Source organism: Anolis sagrei, chromosome 4 (assembly GCF_037176765.1).
Source record: "Anolis sagrei isolate rAnoSag1 chromosome 4, rAnoSag1.mat, whole genome shotgun sequence".
Taxonomy (NCBI): Eukaryota; Metazoa; Chordata; class Lepidosauria; order Squamata; family Dactyloidae; genus Anolis; species Anolis sagrei.
In genome coordinates, this window is record NC_090024.1 from 237,635,812 (window position 1) to 237,661,863 (window position 26,052).

At 41.6% G+C, this 26,052-nt stretch overlaps 1 protein-coding gene across 5 annotated transcripts; it reads right to left on the reverse strand.

The window, feature by feature from the left end:
• Window positions 1–1,914: 1,914 nt before the first annotated feature.
• Window positions 1,915–26,052, reverse strand: TCEA2 (transcription elongation factor A2). 5 transcript variants are annotated; one of them, XM_067468245.1, is made up of 10 exons: window positions 25,875–26,045; window positions 20,858–20,920; window positions 19,185–19,290; window positions 17,597–17,684; window positions 11,719–11,852; window positions 8,621–8,677; window positions 7,738–7,892; window positions 7,062–7,208; window positions 4,843–4,914; window positions 1,915–3,296 (listed from the first exon to the last, which is right to left on the reverse strand). In XM_067468245.1, the coding sequence occupies exons 1-10, from the start codon at window positions 25,941–25,943 to the stop codon at window positions 3,198–3,200; spliced, it is 990 nt and encodes a 329-aa protein (XP_067324346.1). In that variant the 5' UTR covers window positions 25,944–26,045; the 3' UTR covers window positions 1,915–3,197. The 5 variants fall into 5 exon arrangements, with proteins under 5 accessions (XP_067324346.1, XP_060627905.2, XP_067324348.1 ...); XM_060771922.2 differs by having other exon boundaries at window positions 1,915–3,125; window positions 25,875–26,043; XM_067468246.1 differs by having other exon boundaries at window positions 3,137–3,646; window positions 25,875–26,044.

The following is a 26,052-nucleotide window of genomic DNA, read 5'->3' on the forward strand; positions in this document are numbered from 1 at the left end:
GCAAGAATGGAAATGCTCTGCTCGAGAATGCGGGGGTGATGTTTATTTTTTGTAAAACATAAAAAGATGCAAGTTCGGGAGTGGGTGGCAATACTTGCTTGCTGTACTTGCCATATTTAGTCTGTTCTCCAATTGGCACAGGTACAAAGCGCCTGTGGAATCCAGTCACAAATATACAGCGAAGGCCAAAAGCAGTGTGTTGCCTTTTCAGATTATGAAGTCAAACCTTTATCTCCATATATATGACCTGCCAACCCTTCAGCCAAGATGCCAATTTTTTGTAAGTTTTCTTTTCCCAGCAAAGAAATGCAAGCATATTTTTTGTTACTTCTAATCATTTTTTCCTTTAGAAAAGAATTGCAATTGGAATATTTTTAAGGAAAATGCTTGTAGTTTCAAATCGAGTCATTTGAAATTTAGTGCTGGATATGGACAGCTTACTTACTTGTAACTAGTTGTTCAAGTGGTGATCTGTGAACTCAGACAAATGAGTTTACCTGCCTCTGAATCATTTGAAACCTTTTTTTTTTTTGGGGGGGGGGGGGAGGGGTAATATCGCCCACTCCCTACCAGATGAGCAGCATGCCTCAAGCCTAAACCCTCAGTTCCATGGATGCCACAACATAAGCAATCATCCCTTTTGCCAAGACACAAGAGGCAATTAGAGTAACTTATCTTTCTCAGGATTTTTTCCAGCACACTCAACACAATTTTGAAAGTACTCACAGAAGCTATAACAACAGAATAGGAAACACCAAACCCAAAGGTGATGCAAAACCACAATCAGAAAGTCAGAATAAGAAAGATCTGACAGAAACACAAAATCAAAACTCTTTGTCAGTGTAAGATCAAAGGCCAACAAATTCCGATATAAATGAACTATCACTCAGAAAGTTCCTATGACAGAGTTACAGTTAATAAAAAAGAACTGAGGGTTTCATTGGGAAGCACTCGTGTATGGCACATGGGGAGTGGGTGGGATTACTGCCAAAGCAATAAATGATGCCCTGTGCTGGCAGAGCTAAACCCATTTGAGTAAGTCAAAGAGACCATGAAGAAGAAAGCTAAAACCAGAAATAAATGGGTCTTAGAGCTAATAAAGCTTGATCTGTCCTGACACACTAAGACAACAAAATTGAGGCTGTCATACTTTGGACATTTTATGAGATTGTGTAACTTATTGGAAAAGATTACAGTGCTGCATAAAGTAGAAGGCAATTAAGAAAAGCACGAAGGCCAAACTACAGGTGGATTGATTCAATCAAAGAAGCTGCAGCCCTGATTTTGCAAAACCTGAGCAAGGCAGTTGATGACCAGGGATCTTAAAAGGTCTCTCATTCATTGGGTTGCCATAAATCAAAGTCAACTTGAAGACAAATGATAACAGTTTCATATTAGAGGATTGGCTACAGAGTGTCATGGTGAACTTACAAACCAAATTTGAGAAATCTTTAGTCCAGGATTTTCCAACTGTGCCACCATAGTTGAAAAGAATTTAAAACCAAACCTGCAACTTGTGCATTTAAAAAATACACCTGGTTGGAAAAGAACACAAATAGTATGCATGCCCAATTCTGTTGCAGAGCTTCTGGTTCAAGGTAGAACAATGCTAAAGGGCCAAACTCACAATTTTTTTTACAGCCAGGAAATTTCCTTCCACATACTGAGACACACACATACCTGGGTTTTCAGAGTTAAAAGGACTGACAGAATTAATACTGTGGCTTTCCCTTTTGACTTTAAGCCAGTTAAGAACTTTATGAAAAAAGCAAATCATTCAAAGGATGCTATGTCCACCAAACCAGAACTTCAGACAAAAGCAGTGTGAAATATAATTATGCAGACTTAAAACATGACCGCCTATAGACTTGCATTTTCAAAACCATGTGCTCCTTTATTCACAGGAACAGCTCATTCTTCAATTAAAATTTTTATTAGTTGTTCATTTGCAATTGTACATGTAACAAAACCAAAAAAACGGGCACAGAACGTTAGAAGCAGCAAAGAGAGGGAGATGCAATCCAAACCACTCGTGAGATAGATTTATAACTTTGCAAAAGAGACTCTCCAGCCACAAAGCTAAATTCTTTGCTCCTACTGTTTTCCTTGCCCCTTGCCTGCCTTAGCTAAGTGAGTGATGGTGGTACATCTTAATATTCAATTGTTCTAGTTTTAAATGCCACAGCTTTCCTTCCACCCACAGCATCTTTGCTCTACTTTTCCCTGTCGGGTCCCTTCTGGTCCTTCTCTTAGCATTACAGGAGACCTCTCCTGCCAGCCTCCAGGATTTCTCTATTGATGACACCCCAGAAGTTGCATGTCTGTTCACTGGGCAGGTCATTTTCCTCATTCTATGGCTGGCTTCTCTTCCTTTTCTCCACATGTCCAAACTAAGTAAATGATGGAGCATAACCCTTTCTCAAAAGTTGTGATGCTGAATACAAAGGCAGTAGCGTTTCTAAAACATACAAACTAGGAATGCCGCCCCATCCTCTTGAGAAGGCCAGAAATCTCAAACAGAATTTTCAACAAACTTCAGTTTACTTGAAAGGTGGAAGACTGGTGTACACAGAACAAATCTGACAGGTTTAATACGTGGCTTCCTTCAATCTTACAGTCACAAAGCTGGAATAGGGAGCTAGAGAACAAGGCCTCTTTCTGTAACCCACCATTAAGTGCTAGGTAAGGTGAACCTACTAATGGAGAAAGTCCTCATGAAGATCCTCTTCAGTGTCATTTGTTGCTAGGTATCCCTCAACAGAAACACCTTTCTTTTGAAGCACCTTGCAAAGGTGAAAACTTTCATAGAAACAAACGTGAATCATTCACTCATAGAAACATCTATGACATATATAACATATTCAAACTGTTTTGAAGTTGGTTTATGCTCACCCCTCCTTCACAAAAAGAAACTCCCCTGCAAGTTGTACTTTGAGAACAGCCTGATCTCCAGGCAAAGGTGAAACAAGTTTAAACTGGTAGGCGTCACTTGCAATGGCAGTTAAAATGACATCCTATGGATCTGAGAGTGAGACACATGTTCGTCAGAGCTTCTGAAAGAGGCAACTGGAAACAAGGAAAGTCACAAGAAGCCATCGCACATTCCAAGATTCAAGACTAGATGCCTGGCCAACAGTTGAAAAAAAAAAAGACCAAAAAGATTTAATACTGATTAAGATGAGAAACTCCAAAGGTGGTCAGTCCACATAAATTCTCCACTTGGCACCCTCCCAGCTTCTATTCCCAGCTGTTGCCATTCCATTCCTAGGCATGAAACACAGCTGGGCCTGCCGCACCTGGACGATGTACAGGGCACAAAGTAACATCGGTGACAAAAAAATATATAAAATTTGCTGGCGGTGTTAGTGGGAATGTATGGCGGAGATCTGACCCAGATTTGACTGTTGCTGCTCTGGTCACAGTCGTCTCAGCAGAACTGCAAGAGGTCGGTAGGATTTAGAGAGCAAAGGAAGAGGATTTAGAGAGCAAAATATTTTCCCCAACCCTTTTCTGTTCTGGATGGAGGACAAGAGAAAAGAATTCACAGAAGCAAATGAAGTTGGGTGGATGTTTTGCATTTTGTAGATGACAGGCTGGAGACTGAGGTTTCTTATTGTAGTGAAACATTGACAAAGGAGGTGTGGAACTTAGGAAGGAGAAGAGGACTAAGTGTGAGACTGAGCTCATCCATTACAGGCATTCAGGTCCACCTAGCATTACCCATGGATACAGAAATTCTGTATTGACATTGTACGGAATTCAATAATCATATCCACATTAGTGTCTTAAACTGACTTAACAATTCTCTCTCCCCTCAAGGAATTGGTTATAAGCTTATGGGGTGGAGAAAAATATATAATTTTCAGCCCCCAACCCACCCAGGACTTATAAATCTTAAGATTCTTTTCAGAAGTACCATAACAAACTATTATATAAATTGGAAACCACACTATGTACCGGTTGGAACATAGCAAGTAACTCTCCATTCAGTTCAGTGAGTCAAAGCAGCATTTAGGCTGCTGATTCTTGAACTGAGAGTAGAGGTGGAGAGGAGGGATCTCAAAACCAATTTGAAATACGGCTTTTGTAGTTCAAAACCTGGGCAGAGAAGTGAACATATCTTAAAGTACGTGCAAACTTTAGCTACCCATTCAGACATTATTTTGATGTTAACCTTTCTTCTTATCAAAAATATCAACATTCTCTGTTATAAATCCAATCAGATGACCTGCTTCAAGGTTAAAGTACCTTTTACAGTGGATTGTGCATCCCCTAAGGATGTTCTGAGTCCCCCAAATGAGAGAAATAATGGAAAGTGTATTTAAAATGCTCCTTAGTTCCTTAGTCAATGTGCCCCCCTCAAACTTTTGTCAATCTCCCACACCTACTTTAGAGGCAGTCCTATGATTTTTTTTCATCAAAATCTCTGGAAAATGTTCAAGAGAGTGCCTGCATGACTAGTACAGAACTGGAGTTATGAAGGTGTTGCCTAGTCCTTTCACTTTATGCTGTTTTGTCTGCCAACACCCTCTTTCTACAATCTGCTTTGTCCCTTGTGGGTGGGAAACCACAGAGAAGGAAGAGGAATGAACAACGTGCCTAGCAGGAGAAAAATTAAGTGCCACCCGCCCACCCAGTCTTCTAGTCAATCTCAGAGCTACACTTATGACAGAACTCTGTGCTACATACACATTGGCCCTTAGAATGTATTTTTATATGGCATCTAATTGTGCCGATTTGTATGCCGCCCTGAGTCGCCTTCGGGCTGATATGGGTGGGATAAAAGTGACGTAAATAAAATAATAAAAATAGAATTAAAACACATGAGTGAATAATGCTTACCTTCCAGCGGTTCCCACATTCATTACACACAACAAAAGTGGTCATTGGCTCGTCTGAACTGCGAGTTTGTAGCTGTGTGAATGGAGACACAAAAAAAAAAATCCGAAGATGAAGGCATCTTAATCACCAAGATTGCAGAGAAGCAATCTTTCCCCATCACCTTCCATTTTGCATACCATAGTCCAGGGGTCCTCAAACTTTTTAAACAGAGGGCCAGGTCATAGTCCCCAAAATTGTTGGGAGGGCCGGATTATAATTTGAAAAAAACATGAATTCCTATGCACACTGCACATATCTTAATTGTAGTGCAAAAATGACTTTAAACAATACACTAATTAAAATGAAGAACAATTTTAATAAAAATAAACTTATTAGCATTTCAGTAGGATGTGTGGGCCTGCTTTTGGCTGATGAGATAGGATTGTTGTTGTTGTTGTTGTGTGCTTTCAAGTAGTTTCAGACTTAGGTTGACCCTGAGCGAGGGCCGGGTAAATTACCTTGGAGGGCCACATCCGGCCCCCGGGCCTTAGTTTGAGGACCCCTGCCATAGTCTGTCAGATTTTGTAAATCCAAGTCTGACCAAATGCAAACCAACACACTGACTCAAATCAAACTACTATTCTTTTACAACCCCGATGTATCACAAAATGGGACCTAAAAGCACTCTCTTTCAATAAAGAAGAAAAGGATCCTGTCAGATCAAGCCAAAAGTCCATCTAATCCAGCCTTCATTTTGTAACCATACTCAGCCTGTGAAACCCAGAATAAGATCTGAAGGGCAGAGGGAGGCTGCCTCTTGTGAAGAACTTTTTGGTTTTCAAGACTCATAGCCATTATCCTTTACCTTCTTAAACCCAACAAACCGTTTACAAAGCCACACAAAGCAACTGTCAATTGCTTGTGACCTGTGGTGGCGGTACATTTTATGTACCAGTGTGTTTGGAAGGGGGAGGGGGGAATGGAGAGGGGTGTCTACCCCAGACCTACTACAAACCAGTTTCCATGGTTACTCCAAGTTCTAGAATGTGAGAACCAAAAAGAAAGACATTATTTCATAATGTTATAGCTCTCTATTTATACTCCTCTCCCCAAACTGGAGGAAAAAGCACACCAGTCTGTGGATCATTTTGAGTACAGCAACACCTAGATGCATCTGTGGGATTTAAAACTGAGCTCAATGTACAAGAGCAGATCAATTTAAAAACAAAACACACTGGCATTTCCCCATGACCCTCCCATAGTGAAGGGCTTGAAGCACATTAACTGCCAGGGTTCAAGTCTATGAAAATCTTGAATTTGTAGTTTTGTGAGTGAGTGACCCTTCTCTGTCAGATAGCTCTGGTGCCAAAACCAAGTACAAATCCCAGGATCCCATATGATGGAGCCATGAAAGTGAAAGATTTGTCAAATTGCTATAATTCTGCAGTGTGTATGCGGCCAAGATCTCTGACAAATATAGAAATCATGGGAATTATTATTTAGGATGGGGTGATATATTCAATAGTTCATTTCTACAGAAACGTAATCGTGGTTTTCTTTTTTTGGTCGTGTCAGGAGCATCCTGTTGTGAGAGAATTGGCCATCTGCAAGGACGTTGCCCAGGGGATGCCCGGATGATTTTGATATTTTATCATCCTTCTGGGAGGCTTCTCTCATGTCCCCACATGAGGAGCTGGAGCTGATAGAGGGAGCTCATCTGCCTCTCCCCGGATTCGAACCTGCAACCTGTCAGTCTTCAGTCCTGCCGGCACAGGGCTTTAAACCACTGTGCCACCGGGGGCTCCCTGTAATCATGGTGAATTACAGCTTCAAACAATTCTCCATTCCAAAAATATGTTCCAAATTGACCCTTAGTGAGATCAAGAGTTCAAGGGATGTCAGAGACTTGTAAAATTGAAAGCAATTAAAACAACTAGCCTCTGTGAGCCCTGTTACCTCTCTGAAACAAGTTTACTGGCAAGATTTTGCTCAATAATTCATAGCAAGAACATGTGAGTGAATTTGGTCACTCTATATGTCTCAACAGATCTGGCAATTACCAGACCTTATTTTCCACAGAGAGGAATACAGCCTTGATTCTCCAGTTAATGTCAACATCCATATGGGGAAGCAAAACAGCTCCACTTTGGGCAGATTCCTTAGAAGGAAAGAACACTGTGGGCACTAATAGGGTGATTAGCTGGTCTTTTAAGTTTAACTGTAAAAATTAGGACTCTCACTTGGGTGTAGATACAGTTCTTCTTCCTACACTTTCCACAGGTGAAGAGGTCAGTCTGGGTCCCTCCTGTTTTAGCCATTTGATGTTCCCGGATAGCCTCCTTGGTCATGGCTTTCCGGATCTCCTTCAGCTCATTGCTAGCCATTTCCTTTCAGAGAATGAGTACAAGAACATCAGGTCACTCTGCTTCATTGATGTACCAACACTTTTGGTGCATCCCAATTAGAAGTATTCAAAGCTAGTTGCATTTGTCCCAAATCATCAGAAACTGCCACCCAACAAATCACTAGTTAGTCTTGATGCTGCAGGTTGTGTCAGATAGCTATCCTAATCTAATGTAAACAGCAGTTGGATCACAACATCTAGTCTAGTGGTTCTCAACTTTAGGATCCTCAGGTGTTTTACATGCCCACACCAATTAGACCTTTGTCTGTGCTGATTGGAAGCCCAAACATCTAGAGAAGCAAAGGGTAAGAAACACTAATTTCAGTCCATCATCCTATCTCTTCCAGCGGGGTTTCTGTAAGAGGATAATATGACTGTTACCTTTCTTGGCTCTTTTTACTGCTGCACTGAGTAATCTTCCCTATCAACAGTAGCCATTGACAATTTTGAAAGTTCTGCTTTCATACAGAGATGGAACTGGTCACCCTGTACTTCTCAGCTCTTCACCTCACCTCTGAAGTCATCACTGCAATTTGTTCTGGAGTGATCACTCCGCACAAGACATTCTTTCGGAGGTCAGGATTCTTAGAGTCCTTTAGATTGGAGATGCGGCTCCTAACACGGTTTTTGTACTTCAAGTCTGTGTTCTTGACATCTTGGTATATAAGTTCAAAAGCCATTAAGGAGCATCCTAATAGACTTTTGGCTTGCCTGAGCTCCATACCCAAAGGCCCTGAGTGCTCAGTGCCAAGACTAAACCAGCAAAGAAGTCCTGCAACTGTGGCAGTGAGAGAGACCATCTTAGGAAGTAGCCATCTAGAAAGTGATTTCAATAGATACCTCCACATTTGAAGGAGGAAGGTGAATGCTGCAATATCATAAATACTTTATTCCTTACACTTGTACTCGGTTCCGAGATGTTCCTCAATTTTGGAAATCTCCCTTTCATTGCAACGTTTATCTCAGAAGCATATTACTGTCAATTGGAACATACACCTTTAACTAGGAATGGTGCTTTTTAAGAGAGGTAAGGTCTAATATGAATCACTCTGGCAATACTATTGCCTCTATAAGGCTCCTGACAAGACCTGAGTAATACTGAGTAACCAAGGTTGTGTTATTGTCTCCCCTCATTCTCACTGTTTTGCTCTAGGAAACATTTTTGAACATTCAAAGATCCTTTCTTTGCAGAAATATTGTTGGTGCCCACAAAAGCTTACATTTCCCAGGATCCTCTAGAGTACTAAATACCATAGTAGAGAGGAAGCCTTACACACAAGAATGGGGAGCTTGCATTAGAAATAACAGCACTCCCCCCCCCCCACCCCAACATACATACATACATATATATATATATATATATATATATTGCTTTTCACTGGCATGAAAGGATATATTCTTCAATTTGAGCTGCCAAGTCTTCACAATCAGCACCGATGGCAACATAGTCATCTGTAAAGAAATAAGAAGCAAACTAAACAAATGGCCCCAGCAGGTAGGGAGAATACCAAAGCAAGCAGCTTTAGGTTTCACGACATTTCACTGAAGATGAAATACAGTAATACACTGCACACATTTCAGGCTTGCCGGGGGTAAATTCCTTGCGATATTGCAAAAAAAGAAAAAAAGAGAGAGAGATTTGAAGCACCTAATGTAGTTGGATCACATAAAAACGAACAGAATTCAAACATAAGAAAACACATTAATCCTGAATAGATCTTGGAGGAGAACAAAGTACTATAAAGCTGTGTCAAGTGGAACATAGGCATCTCTCCTCTCTCACCTTCCAAGCCACAACTTTCCATTGCGGCTGTCATCTCCAAACATAGCTACTGCCTAACTGGCAGAGAGGGAGGCAGTAGCTGTGTTAGGAGGAGAGGTTGCAACTGGAGGCTGGAGAATGCAATGTGAGGAAAGACACATACCTTTGACCAGTTTGAAACAGATCTGCTCCAAAGTCTTGTAAGACTTAAAGCTACAACAGCCCAATCCAAGAGTCCCCTCTCGCATTCGGGCCACACTGCCTTTGAGCATAGGAGAACCAAAAGGATGGTCTCCCCCAAATACCTTAAGACTCAAACAGGGTTCTATAGAACACGTTTCATTCTTTCAAACAGCCATACCAAGTTATGCACAGCTTTATAGACTACAAACAAAACTCTGAATTGTGCCCAGAAACTAACCAACTAGCAGCCAGGTACATTAATACATTGTCAAGAGAACTATCTGTCTTCCTCCATATTCAAAGTGAACTTCATAGAATTCTAGAGTTAGAAGAGACCTTGTGGGCCATCCAGTACAACCTCCTGCCAAGCAGGAAAACCACATTCAAAGCACCCCGACAGATGACCATCCAGCCTCTGTTTCAAAGCCTCCAAAGAAGGAGCCTCCACCACACTCTAGGGCAGAGAGTTCCACTGATGAACAACTCTCACAATCAGGAAGTTCTTCCTAATGTTCAGGTGGAATCTCCTTTCCTGTAGTTTGAAGCCATTGCCCCGCGTCCTAGTCTCCAGGGCAGCAGAAGACAAGCCTCCTCCCTCTTCCTTATGACTTCTTCTCACATTCCAAGTGTGGTATGACCAAGGCAGAATAAAGGCGGAGCATGACTTTCCTGGGTCTACACCTAGACTCCTATTTATGTAGGCTAAAATCCCATTGGCTTTTTTAGCCACCACATGGCATAGTTGGTTCATGTTCACCTTCCTCTCCACAAGGACTCCAAGATTTTTTTTCTCATTTACTGCTTTTGAGCCAGGCGTCCCCCATTCTGTTTCTTTGCATTTAATTTTTTTTGTCTAAGTCAGGGGTCCTCAAACTAAGGCCCGGGGGCCGGATGCGGCCCTCCAAGGTCATTTACCCGGCCCTCGCTCAGGGTCAACCTAAGTGTGAAATGACTTGAAAACACACAACAATAACAACAATCCTATCTCATCAGCCAAAAGTAGGCCCACACTTCCCCATTGAAATACTAATAATTTTATATTTGTTGAAATTGTTCATTTCAATTATTGTATTGTTTTTAAGTGTTTTTGCACTACAAATAAGATATGTGCAGTGTGCATAGGAATTCTTTCATGTTTTTTTCAAATTATAATCTGGCCCTCCAACAGTTTGAGGGACTGTTACCTGGCCCTCTGTTTTAAAAGTTTGTGGACCCCTGGTCTAAGTGGAGTATCTTGCATTTGTCCCCACTGAACTTTCTTTTTTTAGTTTTGGCCAGTAATCTCTCTAATCTGTTAAAATGATTTTGAATTCTCCTCCTGTCTTCTGGAGTACTGGCTTATCCCTCCCAATTTGGTGTCATCTGCAAACTTGATGATCATACTTTCAAACCTTTATCCAAGTCATTAATAAAGATGTTGAACAGAACTGGACCCAGGACGGAACCCTGCTCATGGCACTGCACTCATCACATCTTTCCAGGATGCAGAGGAAGCATTGGTGAGCACCATCTGGGTTCGTTCACTTAACCAATTACAGATCCAGCTAACTATAGTCTTGCCTAGCCCACATTTCACTTGTTTGTTTGCCAGAAGGCCACGAGGAACCTTGTCAAAGGCATTACTGAAATCCAGATATGCTACATCCACTTGAGGTGAACTGGAGAAAATTATCACTTGCATCTGCTATAAAGGCAGACACTTTCCTTATTAACACTTTATTTTAAAAAGTAGATCGAAAAGGAGTTGTGAGGCATCTTTAAGACAAATACTTGTACCTTGACATGAGTTTAATTTACTACATTCTTCTTCCTCAGACGAACTGATGGAGCACAATATTAAGACATCAGGTAGGTATGTTAACTACCCAATTAGACTATTGAAATATATTTTACATGGGGCTGACCTTGAAGATTACTCTAGGGCTGCAACTAGTGCAAAAATCAACAGCCATCTTACTGACAAGGACATACTATAGAAATCATAAAACACATTTTGAAGGTGTTTCACTGATTGTCAATGAATATCTGGTTTGAATTCTAGATGCTGATGATGAAATTCAAAGCCCTAAATGGCCCGGGACCTTAGTATGAGAAGGAGTGGTTCTCTGTAAACACATATGCCCAATTATTAATATCAGCTGGGATGGCCTCCTTTGTCCCACCACTGGGAGCAATACCGTGACAATGTGGGTGACAGCCTGCTCTGCTGTGCCCTTCCAAATGGGGAATATCCTCTTATTGGAGACCTGATTGGCATCAATATCAGTGGAATTCTGCCATCAAGTTGCACCATGGCTTTTAATCAAAACTTTTGGATTAAGTATGCTGTATTACTGAACTACAGTTCATCTTCATACTCTTATCTAACTAGCTACTGTTCTTCAAGCAGTTCAAGAATCTGAATATGGTGTGAGAGTTATTAGTGAGAAGAACCCCAGAGTTCAGTGGTGGTCACTATGAACATTGTCAAATGCACGGTATTTCATAATGTCAAGACTCAGGGATATAAAGAGGAGAAATGCTACACACCTGCTCTCCTGTTACTTACTGTCTGTTTGTAGGGCAGAAGTCAACATTTCTCTACATTTGTTACGTACAGTGTCACATGTGATAGGCACTGGCGGAAAGGTGGTGATTTTGGGAGTGGTGGGAGTCTTCGGCAGGTCCTGCCTTTTAATGGAGCTAGAAGAGAAAACTACTTGGTCAGAAGTTCTCCACTCACACTATGAAAGACAAGTCACAAAGATCTAATACAAATGGGAGAAGTGTCTAGTTTAGATTGGTCCACTGTCCACATGGGGCAACTGTCACACCCTTCCCCCTAAGTTCATTGGTCCCCTGCTTCTGGCTGTATGGATATCTCTGCCGATGACACCAAAGATGTCCATGATGGCCAGGTCACACAGAGCTCTACAGACAGGGAGCACCAAAGGCAGCACAGATGACTAGTAATCATCCAGTGGGGCTGATGTGTTCTCACCTTAGCTGGACTGCAACCCACCACAACGGTACATCTCTCTTTTGTTATGTATTTATAGAACTGCCTTTTAAAGTTATTTAAAGTGGCCATATTGGGGCAGCAAATTCCATACACAAATGATGCTCTCTGTGAAGAATTATTTCCTTTTCTTGGCCCTAAACTTCCAACCAAAAAGGTCAAACATTTTTGTTTGTTTTTAAATAATTTATTTTACTTACATCTCATACTAATTTAATTTTGTAAACTAGTGTAAATGTTTAGGTGGAACATAATATAGTAATACTGGGCAGAATCAAGAAGAATATTTAGCATTTACTTCCTAAGGATCTAAGAGGAGATCTTGTATAAGCCCATTACAGCTGGCCATGCCATATCCATAGATCTTATATCCACAGATTCAACCATGCATGGCTTAAAAATATCTCAAATGACATTGCGAATAATAGAATCATAGAGTTGGAAGAGACCTTGTGGGCCATGCAGTCCAACCTCCTGCCAAGAAGCAGGGAAATTGCATTCAAAGCACCCCTGACAGATGGCCATCCAGTCTCTCTTTCAAAGCCTCCAAAGAAGGAGCCTCCACCACACACTGGGACAGAGAGTTCCACTGCTGAACAGCTCTCACAGTTAGAAGGTTCTTTCTCATATTCAGGTGGAATATCCTTTCCTGTAGTTTGAAGCCACTGTTCCATTGTGTCCTAGTCTCCAGGGCAGCAGAAAGCAAGCCTGCTCCCTCCTCCCTATGACATCCCCTCACATATTAATACATGGGCCTCATCATGTCTCCTCTCAGCCTTCCCTTCTGCAGGTTAAACATGCCCAGTACTTTAAGCTGTTCCTCATAGGGTTTATTCTCCAGACCCTTGATCATTTGTGTTGCCCTTCTCTGGACACATTCCAGCCTGTCAACATCTCCCTTAAATTGCAGTGTCCAGAATTGGACACAATGTGATTCCAGTTGTGGGTTGACCGAGGCAGAATAGAGGGATCTAGACACTATGCTCCTATTTATACAGGACTAAATCCCATGGGTTTTTTGGCTGCCACATGACATTGTTGGCTCATGCTTAACTTGTTGTCCATGAGGACTCCAAGATCCTTTTCACACGAACTGCTATTGAGCCAGGCATCCCCCATTCTGTATCTTTGCATTTCATTTTTAGTCAATGTAATAATGCCATTGTAATGTATTAAATAGTTTTCATTATAAAGCAAACATTTATTTTTTTAAAATTACCCCTCATCCTCCCATCTAAAAAACAAAGCTTGATTTTGCCTTTTTATATAATAGACATCATTTTACTACACCATTGTATATGATGGGAACATCCATACATTTATGTAATCAAGTTGTGTATCTTTGAATCACATCCCAGTGAATACCATGGGCTTATTGTACTATGAAGCATTTCCCAATGTTGTTGTGTGCCTTAAAGTCATTTATTGTGTATAATGACTATGCTGTCTCTCACTATGGAAATACAATATAATACAAATGTTCTATGTCCTACACATGATCAACAGCAGTTTCTGGAATAATATAATCTTCTCAGTTGCTGTGACATAGGCAAGAAAGAGGGCTTCAGAATCTACAAACCATCTGAATGAGGAAGGTGTATAGGAGGTCTCTTGCACAAGGCCAGTTGATGGTGTCATGTAATACAGGCTTCCAGAAACCTTTACACTGCCACAGTATAATGTGTCTGCCCTGAGTAAACAAGCCTCATTATTCTGACCAAAATCCAAGTCCTTATTAGCTTCACTGTGTGAATGGGATTTATAGGCGTGTAGACTTAACACTGAGCAATCAGTCAAGTAGATGTATTCAATTGACTAGCAACTGGATGTAGATCTCTCTCTGACAATTGCTCCTGATATCCATGGATCAATGGATCCATCAGATAATGTGAAATGGGTCCCTTAGATAGATGTGAATATTAACCCTAGAACCTAAAACACCAGTCACTGCCCTATGTACTACAACTACAGTTAGAACTATCTCAACTAGGCTTCCAGTTGGGAATTACATGAACAATAAATAATGTTATGCTGAAGGGCCCTTTAATGGAGGAACCATAGTTCAATTGATTATGGCCACATACACAGCCATTTTCACATCCCTACATCCGAGCAATCCTAATGTCATTGGCTTTGACCTGTAAGTGCTTAAAACTATGTTGCACCATCTTCAGATAAAGTGGTTCTCAACCTGGGGTCCCCAGATGTTTTTGGACTTCAACTCCCAGAAATCCTAACAGCTGATAAACTGGCTGGGATTTCTGGGAGTTGTAGGCCAAAAACATCTGGGGACCCCAGGTTGAGAACCACTGATAAACACATCTATACTGATGCTAAATGGTCAGTAAAAAAAATGATGTGCTCAACAAAGCCGCATGGCAAAGCTTCTTAATATTTTGGCATAAAGTTGCAACACTGATCTGGATAGGACTGATATTCCAAGTATGAAAAAAATCTGCAACTGAATACTAAAAGCTAATTGATCTTTATACAGCTGTTCTAATTTGATGGAATAGTCCAGTTTACAAACAGGCTACTGTTGTAGTGTGCCTTCAAGTTGTTTCTGACTTGTGGTAACCCTAAGGCAAATCAATCACAGGGTAGTTGTTTTTCTTGTAGAATTTGTTCAAGGGAGAGTTGCCTCTGACTTCTTCTAAGGCCAAGTGTGTCTTGCCCAAGGTCATCCAGTAGTATTCAATGGCTGAACAGGGGTTCAAACCCTAGTCCTCCAGTTTCCTAATCCAATATGAAAACACCACCCCAGCTCTCAATGCAAAAAGTTCAAAAATGTAGAAACTGCTCCAGTGCTGTAGTTTAAATATCCCAGTACACCATCCATTAGGAAGAAACTTAATATAGCTTTAGCACCATGACAACTGCATTTTAGCCACCTTGAGTCTTTTCTTTCCCTACAGGTTTCCTGCAAAATGTGAGGTTAATGAATGACATGAAAATTGAGTAAGCTTGTTTTTGCTGCTCCAGAGACCAAGGACTTGTCTATATTGGCCAGATATTTTGCAGCCAGTCCAGCACAGAAATGCTCGACTAGCCGCAGAGGTGTCTACTCACTCCATGCCCAATCTATGGTGGTAGGGTGGAGTCTACATGGCTGAGCAGGGCCAAAAGCAATTAAGCCCAGTTGGACGGGCACCTTCCCTTCCCTATTGCTATCGCCAATGCCAGAGTCCCGTCATCATAGGCATCCTATGACATTAGTAGAAGCACCCACATGACCACGAAGCAGGAGTTTAATAAGAGCTGTTTGACAGTCAAACATGCTGCTGTGATGTGTAGTGGAGTCTCCTTCTCTGGAGGCTTTCAAACAGAGGCTGGATGGTCATCCATTGTGAATGCTTTGATTATGCATTCTGTAAGGCAGAAGAGGGTTGGATTGAATGGCCCTTGGGTCTCCTCCCCCAACTGTTATTCTCCTCCCCCAACTGTTATCCGCCCATCTGCTTTCATTAGATGGTTGCACTGGATGGCCCTCGTGGTTTCTTCCAACTCTACGATTCTTCCAGCTCTGTGCATTGACAGTATTCTCTTCTAATAATGTAAATCTAGAATGAGCATTAGTTTAAATGGATGGTGTACTGCGATTTTCCTGCTTCTTTGCAAGGGGTTGTACTGGAAGGCCCACGAGGTCTCTTCCAACTCCATGATTCTATGATTCTTCCAACTCTGTGCATTGACAGTATTCTCTTCCAATACTAAGATTCATTAGCTTAAATCTAGGATGAGCATTAGCTGAAATCCAGGACTAGCACCTCTGTAACTCCAGAACATGACTTCCCTCAGCTTGTGAAAGAGAATGGGCTTGATCAATGATTGAACAGCAGGTTGAATTTTCAGCCATGTACCCCATCAGTCATTACAAGGTGAACACTTTTGTTTGTGAGTTTTTTGCCACAAGCATTTGGCAACAACTCTGAGTACAGTATTTTCTATTGGGCTTCAAAATTCAAAATTTTAAAATAAAATAGATAGATAGGGTCTCAAGTGCAGAGCTGAAGTCTGGCTTTAAAAGCTCATAGCTTGCAATACCATTCAAACAAGTAAAATGGGTTAAGACATAATCTATGAAAATATTTCTGCTACTATGTAGACAAGCACGAAGAGGTAGATTTGCAGAATATCTACTGGGTGAAGCAACTGCTCTAACTGGTTCTGATAATTTCAGTCTTACTAGCACAAAATAAAAAAATATGTTGCATTGGTTGGACATATTTAAGCCATCCTTCCTAGGGATACTACTTAAGTTTACAAACTTCCAATGGGTCACTATGAGATCTGATGCTATCAGGGTTGTAAGCACCTAGTGAAAAAGTATTACTAGCCCCACCTAGTGTCAGCCCCTTTCATATCAGGTTCCAGGAGGAAAAAAACTCTCTCAAGCTGAAATGGAACAGTAATATTTATGTAATAATGGAACAGTCCATTTAATTATGTGAAAAAGTGATCATTCCCAGTTTCAGATCAAACAATGATATGGATGGATTCAGCCTCTACAAATTTCTTCAATTGCAGAAAAGTAGTCTGTGTGTGAGGTATATACAATTCACTCTCCATGAATTTAGTCACCACAGGATCAGGATCTTAAGGAACTTCTTAATTAAGTGAATGTGTATTTCCACCCAGAGTATGGTTTTAAGCAGCATTATTTCAATGTTTAACACAACAAACTCAAAGAGGATAAACTACAATTAAAATTGCGTAGAACTGGCAATTCTGGATGTGTCAAATGAAGAGTTGTACAAGATGGATACATAAAAGGTTTCTGGAATCTGCACAAAGCATGTGTAAAATACAATATCAGTTCACTGAATGTTGGAATACAGATGGTTATCAAGCTGAAATGTTGTGGGATCTCTACATGATATTACCGCTTCCTCTTGGAGAAATGTGCACAAGAAGCACAAAACACCTTGGAAGAAGACACTTTAAACCTATACTTGGAGGACAAAACTTGAAGCTTCCTAAGATATAAGTGTGTGCATGCTCAAACATGTGTGGAAGGAATAAGAATGTGTTAATTAGAAAAAAAATAAAACACAAAATAAATCAACAAAATCAGAAAAGATGTTTTTATTAATAAAGGAAGGACCGACATGATAGAGAATTAGGGAGGAATGAAAGGGAATCAAATCATAAATAAGGATAACCAAAATAAACTCAGAAAGGACACCGTGTTTGGTAGACATTTATTTATTTCCATTTACAACTGAAGATTTTGTTTTTAAGGAACCAACTTGATTCATCTCCCTCGGCCATCCCCTAAATTGATATTAAAGTTGATATTAAAGTATAATTTCCCAAATCATCTAGCTGGTAAGGAAAACATGCTAGCTTTTGAAGTACACCATAATGAAAAGATGTGAGGAGAATATCAGGTACAAGAACACTATCTCTTGCTAAAGGGAAGCATTACCTTTGGTCTTTGGAGTCACCGCTCTCCCTTGAGGATGAAGTTGGCAAAGAATTCTTTTTCTTCTCATCTCCTTTATCCTCTGAGGCATCTGAATGTAGGCAATGAGAAGCAGGGAAGAGAACAAGCAACAACAACAAATTAGTCCTGAGTTTGAATTGTGATCTACCTAGCAGATGCCCAACTAGTTTGGGGCACTTGTGCATTCTTAAAACAAGAACTAGTGGCAAAACTATTAAAGCACCAATGCTAAAGGAGTTACTATGATGGTAGTACAACTAGGAAGAAAGGTGATAAAAATACAGATCTTTCTCACCCTTTGTCCCAAGGTCACCATCACCCTGCTAATTACAGTGGTTTCAAACACCTCTGCCTATGTGCTTCCACTTTAAACTCTGCAGTTACAAGTTACAAAAAGGAATTCCACATAAACATGAGGAAGAACTTCCTCACAGCAAGAGCTGATCAGTGGTGGAATATATTTTGTTGCCTTGGAATGTGATAGTCCTCTTCTCTGAAAGTTTTAAAGAAGCCGGATAGCCATCTGTCAGGAGTGTTCCGATTGTGTTCCTGCGCAGCAGAAGGGGGCCTGACTAGATGATCCTTGGGGTCTCTTCCAGTTCTGTAATTCCATGAGGAATGGCAGAATGGCATTCTAACACCAATATGTTAATAAGAATGTTTTTTCAGTTTTATTGTGTGTGTGTTTTTTTAGAATTTGCATGCTGTGGATTTTGGCTATGTTTGTTACAAATGTTGTAAGTCACTATGAGGCCTGAACTAGAAAAAGACGGCATATAAATAAAAACCTTCATTACCATCTCTGTGACTTCTTGTATATTAGTCTCAGTGTAGAATTAACAAATACATTTCCCTTCACCCAGCTGGCATAGAAAGATTGGAAGTTGCCTTATACCAAGTGCAGATCATTAGTCTCTATTTTCAACTCTAACAGGCATGATCCTTATCTCAATACCACCTGGAGATATTTGGAATTACCTGGGGGTCTCCCATATCAGAACATCAGTTCTGTGTGAGATAATATGAAGGTATGCCCCTTAGCCTTTGCTTCGTACTAACAAAGCAGGAGCAGAGAGGAGCATGAAATCCATTTATTCAGCATCAGTGACGTTTGAATTATGAACCACTGGTAGGAGGAAAATGAAACAGCAACAGGGAGAAGGTGTTGAAGGTGACTGATGGCACCACCTTTACAGCCTCATGACAAATAAAAATATAACAATTTTCAGAATTTGAATTATCCTCAATTTTCCTATGGAAGAAAAGAACCATAAAATTGTGGTTCTTTATTTTCAAGAACCACAATTTTAGGGAGCAGCCAGGTTCCACTATCAGAGTAAGATTAACTGAATTTTTAAAATACAATTGGTAGATAAAAGTTCATGCAAAACCAATTTTTTTTTGTACAGAGGTGAACAGCTGTAAGAAAAATGCCCTGCTTGTAAGTGTCCCCTCAAAATCTGGATGGCTATTACCAGAAATAGAAGGATGGGCAGATGGATCCCTCAGGCGGTCTAGCAAGATCAATCCAATACTATCATGATACTATCCGAATATGCCTTTTCCTCACCTAGAAGTTTTTTCCAGGCTTTGATAAGAGATTTGGCAAGGGCAATCACGTCTTCATCTGTGCTCTGCTTCCGAAGTGCGTTCACAGACATCCCGATCCGGGTAGACTGCAAACCAGTAAGAAAGAAGTAACCAATTCATCATACAAGGCAGGTGTATACAAAGTTTCGTTGAAAAGGAAGCAGTGCCCAACAATAAAGACAAATTTCTTGTAGGGTTACAGTCATTTTAAACAACTAAGTATCAATGTTAATATTGCATTCTTCATGACACATCTCATTTATCTCAGGAAAGATATATCCCATGGAATTTGGAGTGCTTTGGCTTTGCTTTCTTCTGCTCTGGGACAACAAAGACCAGAAGAAGAGACTGGATGATGCCTAGTATGCATAGTAGAAGAGTCATGAAATTAAACAAATTAGCAATGAGATTAAGACAAAAACGGATTCAATTTATAATGTAGTTAAGAAATATATAGGATATAATAGCATAATACTCATATATAGGATAGCATAATATAGCAGAGAAGATAGATCTGTTAGTAGTTTCTTCCCACAAGTGAAACATTTTAAACCTCCATGAGCAGATCAGTGATATAATTATTTACTCATTTTGTTCTCAAGCAAGCAATGAGTACTTTTAACAATTTTCTTCCTCCTGCAAGAAAGTCTTCAAAAATCAAGCAGTTTTCAAAGCTGGGTGCTAGGCAATAATTAAGCTGTGAAAAGTGTGCACACAGTTCTTATGTGAAAGAAAAATTGTGTTTATTCTATACATCAACCATGTATAGATTTTGTTTGGAATGACTACAATGACAGCTTTTTCCGCACAGAAAATATTTCTTCAGAGAAATATTTTCTGTGCAGAAAAAGTTGTTTCCTATAGAGAACTATCACGTACACATTTTACACAGAATAAATCCGTAACTGACTATTCTTGTGAGTCCCGGATTTTTCATATCAGGCTTCGCGAAACTTGAAAAACATGTTTTGAATCATTTTCACATACTTTCAAATATCGTTTCCATTCATATAGCAGAGGCAGCCCCAAAAATGAACTTTAAAAAATAATGACTAACAGCACCTTTTTTTAAAATGTCCAAGCTCTGCGCCCCTGTAGCGGCTTTTGACTACATCCAATTGTTACTTTCAGCGTAGAGCAAATCTATTAAACACTAAGGCAATACTTTTGCAAATTTTGACTACATTTACTCTAACTGGTATTAGGAATTAGATTTAGATCGTGGAACCCAGGGAAGAGGAACAAGGTGAAAATACATTTTGTTTATCAAAGCAATAACATAATTTTGTCACTGGTCTCTTTCATTTAGATCGCTATAAAATTATCTGAGTGACTCAAAAGGCTCAAGCATCTCTGATTCTGGGAGAATCTCTTCTTGGCAAATCTGAAAAGGATGAGATTTTTTTAACTGTATTTTGAAAATATCAGTGCTTATTACATGCAAGCATCCAGACCTCAAGACAGCACAAATATGGCATTTCCTTACACTAGTATCTGAAGTGTCTCTTGGACAAAGTGAACAATCATATACTATAATATTCATATTCATTATTATTAGTAATATTCAATATAGGACTGTCAGAGTGGCAGATTGAGAGGGAGAACTGAGGAGTTAGCAGTACAAGATGAGAGATATGCAATGACATGACCTACCTGTAATAAATGGAGAGTTATTGGAATACTTTTTAGTTCCTTCAGTAAATCCATTGCCCCTTCCTGGGAAGGAAAAAAGAACACATTGGAGTCACATTGAGTCCAAAGTACAATGACTCCAGTAAATTAGCAGATTCAAAGGCGGCTAATTAAAGCAAAACAGCACAGCTTATGGGGCAAAAATATAACCACCCAAACCAGCCATTCTTGATCCAAATGACTGTTATAGGAAACTTCTGCACTATTTCTCAAATCAGTATGGATTCTATGAAATAATATTTACTTTGTGGCATTCATCAATGTATGGATTAATAAATCAGAGCTGGAAAGAGCCTCATGAGCCACTGAGTTTACCACGAGCAAGTAATGCACGTCACTCCTTATATACTCTAATATTTAGTCTTATCAGATATATGCCCTTACAACTTTGAAAGAACCATGTCACATTGTAGCATGTAAATAGTTCCTTATCATGTCTTTGGCATCACCACCTTCACCACCTAACAGGAGAATCTGTAGCCACCAATGGCTTTGGTTTAAAAGAAAGTTGTAGTAGAGATATACTACTGCCAAAAGGTTTGTGCACATGTCTGGATGTAATCAGCTACCAGTCAGATCCACTGACTTTTGTCCACACTTCTGCAAGTAGAAAATGTATATCCCAACTTTCTCCTAGGCAATCCAAGGCAGAAAAATAGAGGGCAGCACCCACGAAAAGGCATGTCATTGGGACACGCTGGATTGTGAATATCAAACACAATATGAAAGAATTTTTGGAAATCCTTTAAAAATCATCTATACAACTCCAGCAAAGGATCGCTGCCTTGTCGTGGGGCTGGAGCTTGAGCACCTCAATGATGTCACGAGTGAAACTGTGAAAGGACATATCAAATCATCTTGTCTCTCTCCTGAGGAATCTGTATAAGGACCAAGTAACAACAGTAAGAACTGACCATGGAACAACAGATTGGTTCAAGATTGGGAAAGGTGTACAGCAAGGTTGTATACTCTCCCCCAACCTATTCAACTTGTATCCAAAACACATCATGCGATGTGCGGGGCTTGACAAATGCAAGGCTGGAGTAAAAATTGCTGGAAGAAACATTTGCAACCTTAGATATGCAGATTCTACCACTTTGATGGCCGAAAAGGAGGAGGAACTGAAGAGCCTTCTAATCAAGGTGAAAAAAGAAAGCGCAAAAGCTGGGGTGCAGCTAAACATTAAAAAAAAACCCAAGATTATGACAACTAGACTGAATGATAACTGGCACAGAGGGAGAAAACGTGAAGGCAGTGACAGACTTTGTTTTCTAGGTGCAAAGATTACTGCAGACGCAGACTGCAGCCAGGAAATCAGGAGACATTTCTTTCTTGGGAGGAGAGCAATGACCAATCTCGATAAAATAATGAAGAGTAGAAACATCACACTGGCAACGAAAATCCGCATAGTAAAAGCAATGGTATTTCTCGTAACCACCTATGGATGTGAGAGCTGGACCATAGGGAAGGCTAAGCGAAGGAAGATAGATGTTTTTGAATTGTGGTGCTGGAGGAAAGTTCTGAGAGTGCCTTGGGCCGCAAGAAGATCCAACCAGTCCATTCTCCAGGAAATAAAGCCCAACTGCTCATTGGAGGGAAGGATATTAGAGACAAAGTTGAAGTACTTTGGCCACATAATGAGAACAAAAGAAAGCTTAGAGAAGACAGTGATGCTTGGGAAAATGGAAGGTAAAGGGAAGAGGGGCCAACCAAGGACAAGATGGATGGATGGCATCCTTGAAGTGACTAGCTTCACCTTGAAGGAGCTGGGGGTGGTGACAGCCGACAGGGAGCTCTGGCATGGGCTGGTCCATGTGGTCACGAAGAGTCAGAAGCGACTGAATGAATGAACAATAAAATTGTTTGTTTTGTTATACAATCCAGAAGCAGACTTCAAGGACCAGTCTACGCCATAGCTCCCTGTCAGCCGTCACAACCCCCAGCTCCTCTAACGTCAATCCAGTCACTTCCATGATGCCATCCATCCATCTTGCCCTTGGTTGGCCCCTCTTCCTTTTTCCTTCCATATCCTCCAGCATAATTGTCTTCTCTAAGCTTTTCTTTCTTCTCATGATGTTGCCAAAGTACTTCATCTTGGCCTCTACCATTCTTCCCTCCAATGAGCAGTCAGGCTTTATTTCCTGGAGTATGGACTGGTTGGATCTTCCAAGGCACTCTCAGAACTTTCCTCCAGCACCACAGTTCAAAAGCATCTATCTTTCTTCGCTGAGCCTTCCCTAAGGTCCAGCTCTCACATCTGTAGGTGTTTTTGGTTTTTTTTTGGGGGGGGGGGGGTTTGTCATGTCAGGAGTGACTCCTGGTATGAGAGAATTGGCCGTCTGCAAGGACGTTGCCCAGGGGATGCCTGGATGATTTGATGTTTTTATCATCCTTGTGGGAGGCTTCTCTCATGTCCCCGCATGAGGAGCTGGAGCTGATAGACGGAGCTCATCCACCTCTCTCTGGATTCGAACCTGCAACCTGGCGGTCCTCAGTCCTGCTGGCACAGGGGTTTAACCCACTGCCCCACCGGGGGCTACATCCGTAGGTGACTACGGGGAATACCATTGCTTTGACTATGCAGATCTTCGTTGCCGATGTGATGTCTCTACTCTTCACTATTTTATCAAGATTGGTCATTGCTCTCCTCCCAAGACGTAAGTATCTCCTGATTTCCTGGCCACAGTCTGCATCTGCAGTAATCTTTGCACCTAGAAATACAAAGTCTGGAACGGCCTCCACGTTTTCTCCATTTCCCAGTTGTCAATCATTCTTGTTGCCATAATCTTGGTTTTTTTTAATGTTTAACTGCAAACCAGCTTTTGCGCTTTCTTCTTTCACCTTGATTAGAAGGCTCCTCAGCTCCTCCTTGCTTTCGGCCATCAAATGGTGTCATCTGCATATCTAAGGTTGCTAATGTTTCTTTCAGCAACTTTCACCCCAGCCTTGTATTTGTCAAGCCCCGCACATCGCATGATGTGTTCTGCATACAAGCTGAATAGGTTGGGGGAGAGGATGCAACCCTGCCGTACGCCTTTCCCAATCTTGAACCAGTCTGCTGTTCCATGGTCAGTTCTCACTGTTGCTACTTGGTCCTTATACAGATTCCTCAGGAGAGAGATAAGGTGATTTGGTATGCCCAGACAACCAAGAACTTGCCACAATTATTATGATCCACACAATCAAAAGCTTTAAAAATAGATGTTTTTCTAAAACTCCCTGCTTTTCTCCATTATCCAGCGGATATTGGCAATTTGGTCTCTGGTTCCTCTGCCTTTTCTAAACCTAGCTTAGGCAGATTAGGCATGGGCAAACTATACTGGGTGTAAGGAGTTGTAGGAATCATAGAATCAAAGAGTTGGAAGAGACCTCATGGGCCATCCAGCCCAACCCCTTGCCAAAAAGCAGGAATATTGCATTCAAATAACCCCTGACAAATGGCCATCCAGCATCTGTTTAAAAGCTTCCAAAGAAGGAGCCTCCACTACACTCCGGGGCCGTTCAGCAGTGGAACTCTCTGTCCCGGAGTGTGGTGGAGGCTCCTTCTTTGGAAGCTTTAAAACAGAGGCTGGATGGCCATCTGTCAGGGGTGATTTGTATGCAATCTTCCTGCTTCTTGGCAGGGGGTTGGACTGCATGACCCATGAGGTCTCTTCCAACTCTTTGATTCTATGATTCTATGTTCAGGTGGAATTTCCTCTCTTGTAGTTTGAAGCCATTATTCCACGGCCTAGTCTCCAAGGAAGCAGAAAAGAAGAGCGCTCCCTCCTCGCTGTGGCTTCTTCTCACATATTTATACATATCTCCTCTCAGCCTTCCCTTCTTCAGGCAAAACATGCCCAGCCCCTTAAGCCGCTCCTCATAGGGCTTGTTCTCCAGACCCCTGATCATTTTAGTCGCTCTCCTCTGGACACATTCCAGCTTGTCTCTTGCCCTCGGTCGTGCAGTGGATATTTATACATGGCTATCATATCTCCTCTCAGCCTTCTTCTTCTTCAGGCTAAACATGCCGAGCTCCTTAAGCCGCTCCTCATAGGGCTTGTTCTCCAGACTCTTGATCATTTTAGTCACCCTCCTCTGGACACATTCCAGCTTGTCAATATCTCTCTTGCCCTTGGTGGTGCAGTGGGTTAAACCCCTGTGCTGGCAGGACTGAAGACCGACAGGTCACAGGTTCGAATCCGGGGAGAGGTGGATGAGCTCCCTCTATCAGCTCCAGCTCCTCATGCGGGAACATGAGAGAAGCCTCCCACAAGGATGATAAAAATATCAATTCATCTGGGCGTCCTCTGGGCAACGTCCTTGCAGATGGCCAATTCTCTCACACCAGAAGCGACTTGCAGTTTCTCAAGTCGCTCCTGACACGACAAATATATATACACATATATATATCGAATTGTGGTGCCCAGAATTGGACACAATATTCCAGGTGTGGTCTAACCAAAGCGGAATAGAGCATGGGGAGCATGACTTCCCTAGATCTAGACACTATGCTCCTATTGATACAGGCCAAAATCCCATTGGCTTTTTTTGCCACCACTTCACATTGTTGGAGTTGTAGTCCAAAAGGCCTGGAGGACCCAAGTTGGTTCATGCCTGCTCCAAGCCTTTTCAAGACTGAGGAAAGGAGGCGTGGTTAACAGCAGAGACAAGGCGGGGCCACCTAGGCCACGTGGGAGGAAGCAACCAATCAGAGCCAACAGGGTGAGCTGTGAACGGAGCTTTCCCTTTTCGATAGGAAACACAAGGCGTGAGGATGTGGGCGGGGCTTCTCCGCTCTGGGCGTTGTGAGTGGGCGGGGCTAATTTTTTGAAAAAAGCCGTTGGAGAAAAACCGTTGTGGGCGGGGCCCAACCCCTCAGCGTGGTTGCCAAGGCGACCACGAGGGAGGGGCAAGAGGGAGGCCTTTCCACAAGCCAAGAGAAGGCTCTGATTGGGAAGGGAAAGGGGTGGTCTCACTCACTCATTCACTCACTCACCGCGCTCTTCTTGGCCACCATCTTATCGAGGCGCCTGGCGATGCGGACGATCTCTTGCTCCCCGCCCATGGCGCCGCTGCCTCGGCTCTCCCGCCCGCCTGCCTCCTCCGCGAGTGTGTCTTTCGCCAAGACTTCCCAGCCCTGCCGTGCCGCAGCCTCGGAATGCGTCAGCGCAAGG

What these genes read in the sequence shown, in the direction of transcription:
- TCEA2 (XM_067468245.1), bottom strand. Translation starts at nt 25,943, where the DNA reads ATGGGCGGGGAGCAAGAGATCGTCCGCATCGCCAGGCGCCTCGATAAG. An exon ending in TTCTGCCCTACAAACAGACA is followed by an intron (nt 8,678 to 11,718) that starts GTAAGTAACAGG and finishes ATTTCTTTACAG; the next exon opens with ATGACTATGTTGCCATCGGT. An exon ending in GGCAGCTCAAATTGAAGAAT is followed by an intron (nt 7,893 to 8,620) that starts ATATCCTTTCAT and finishes TGGCTTTTGAAC; the next exon opens with TTATATACCAAGATGTCAAG.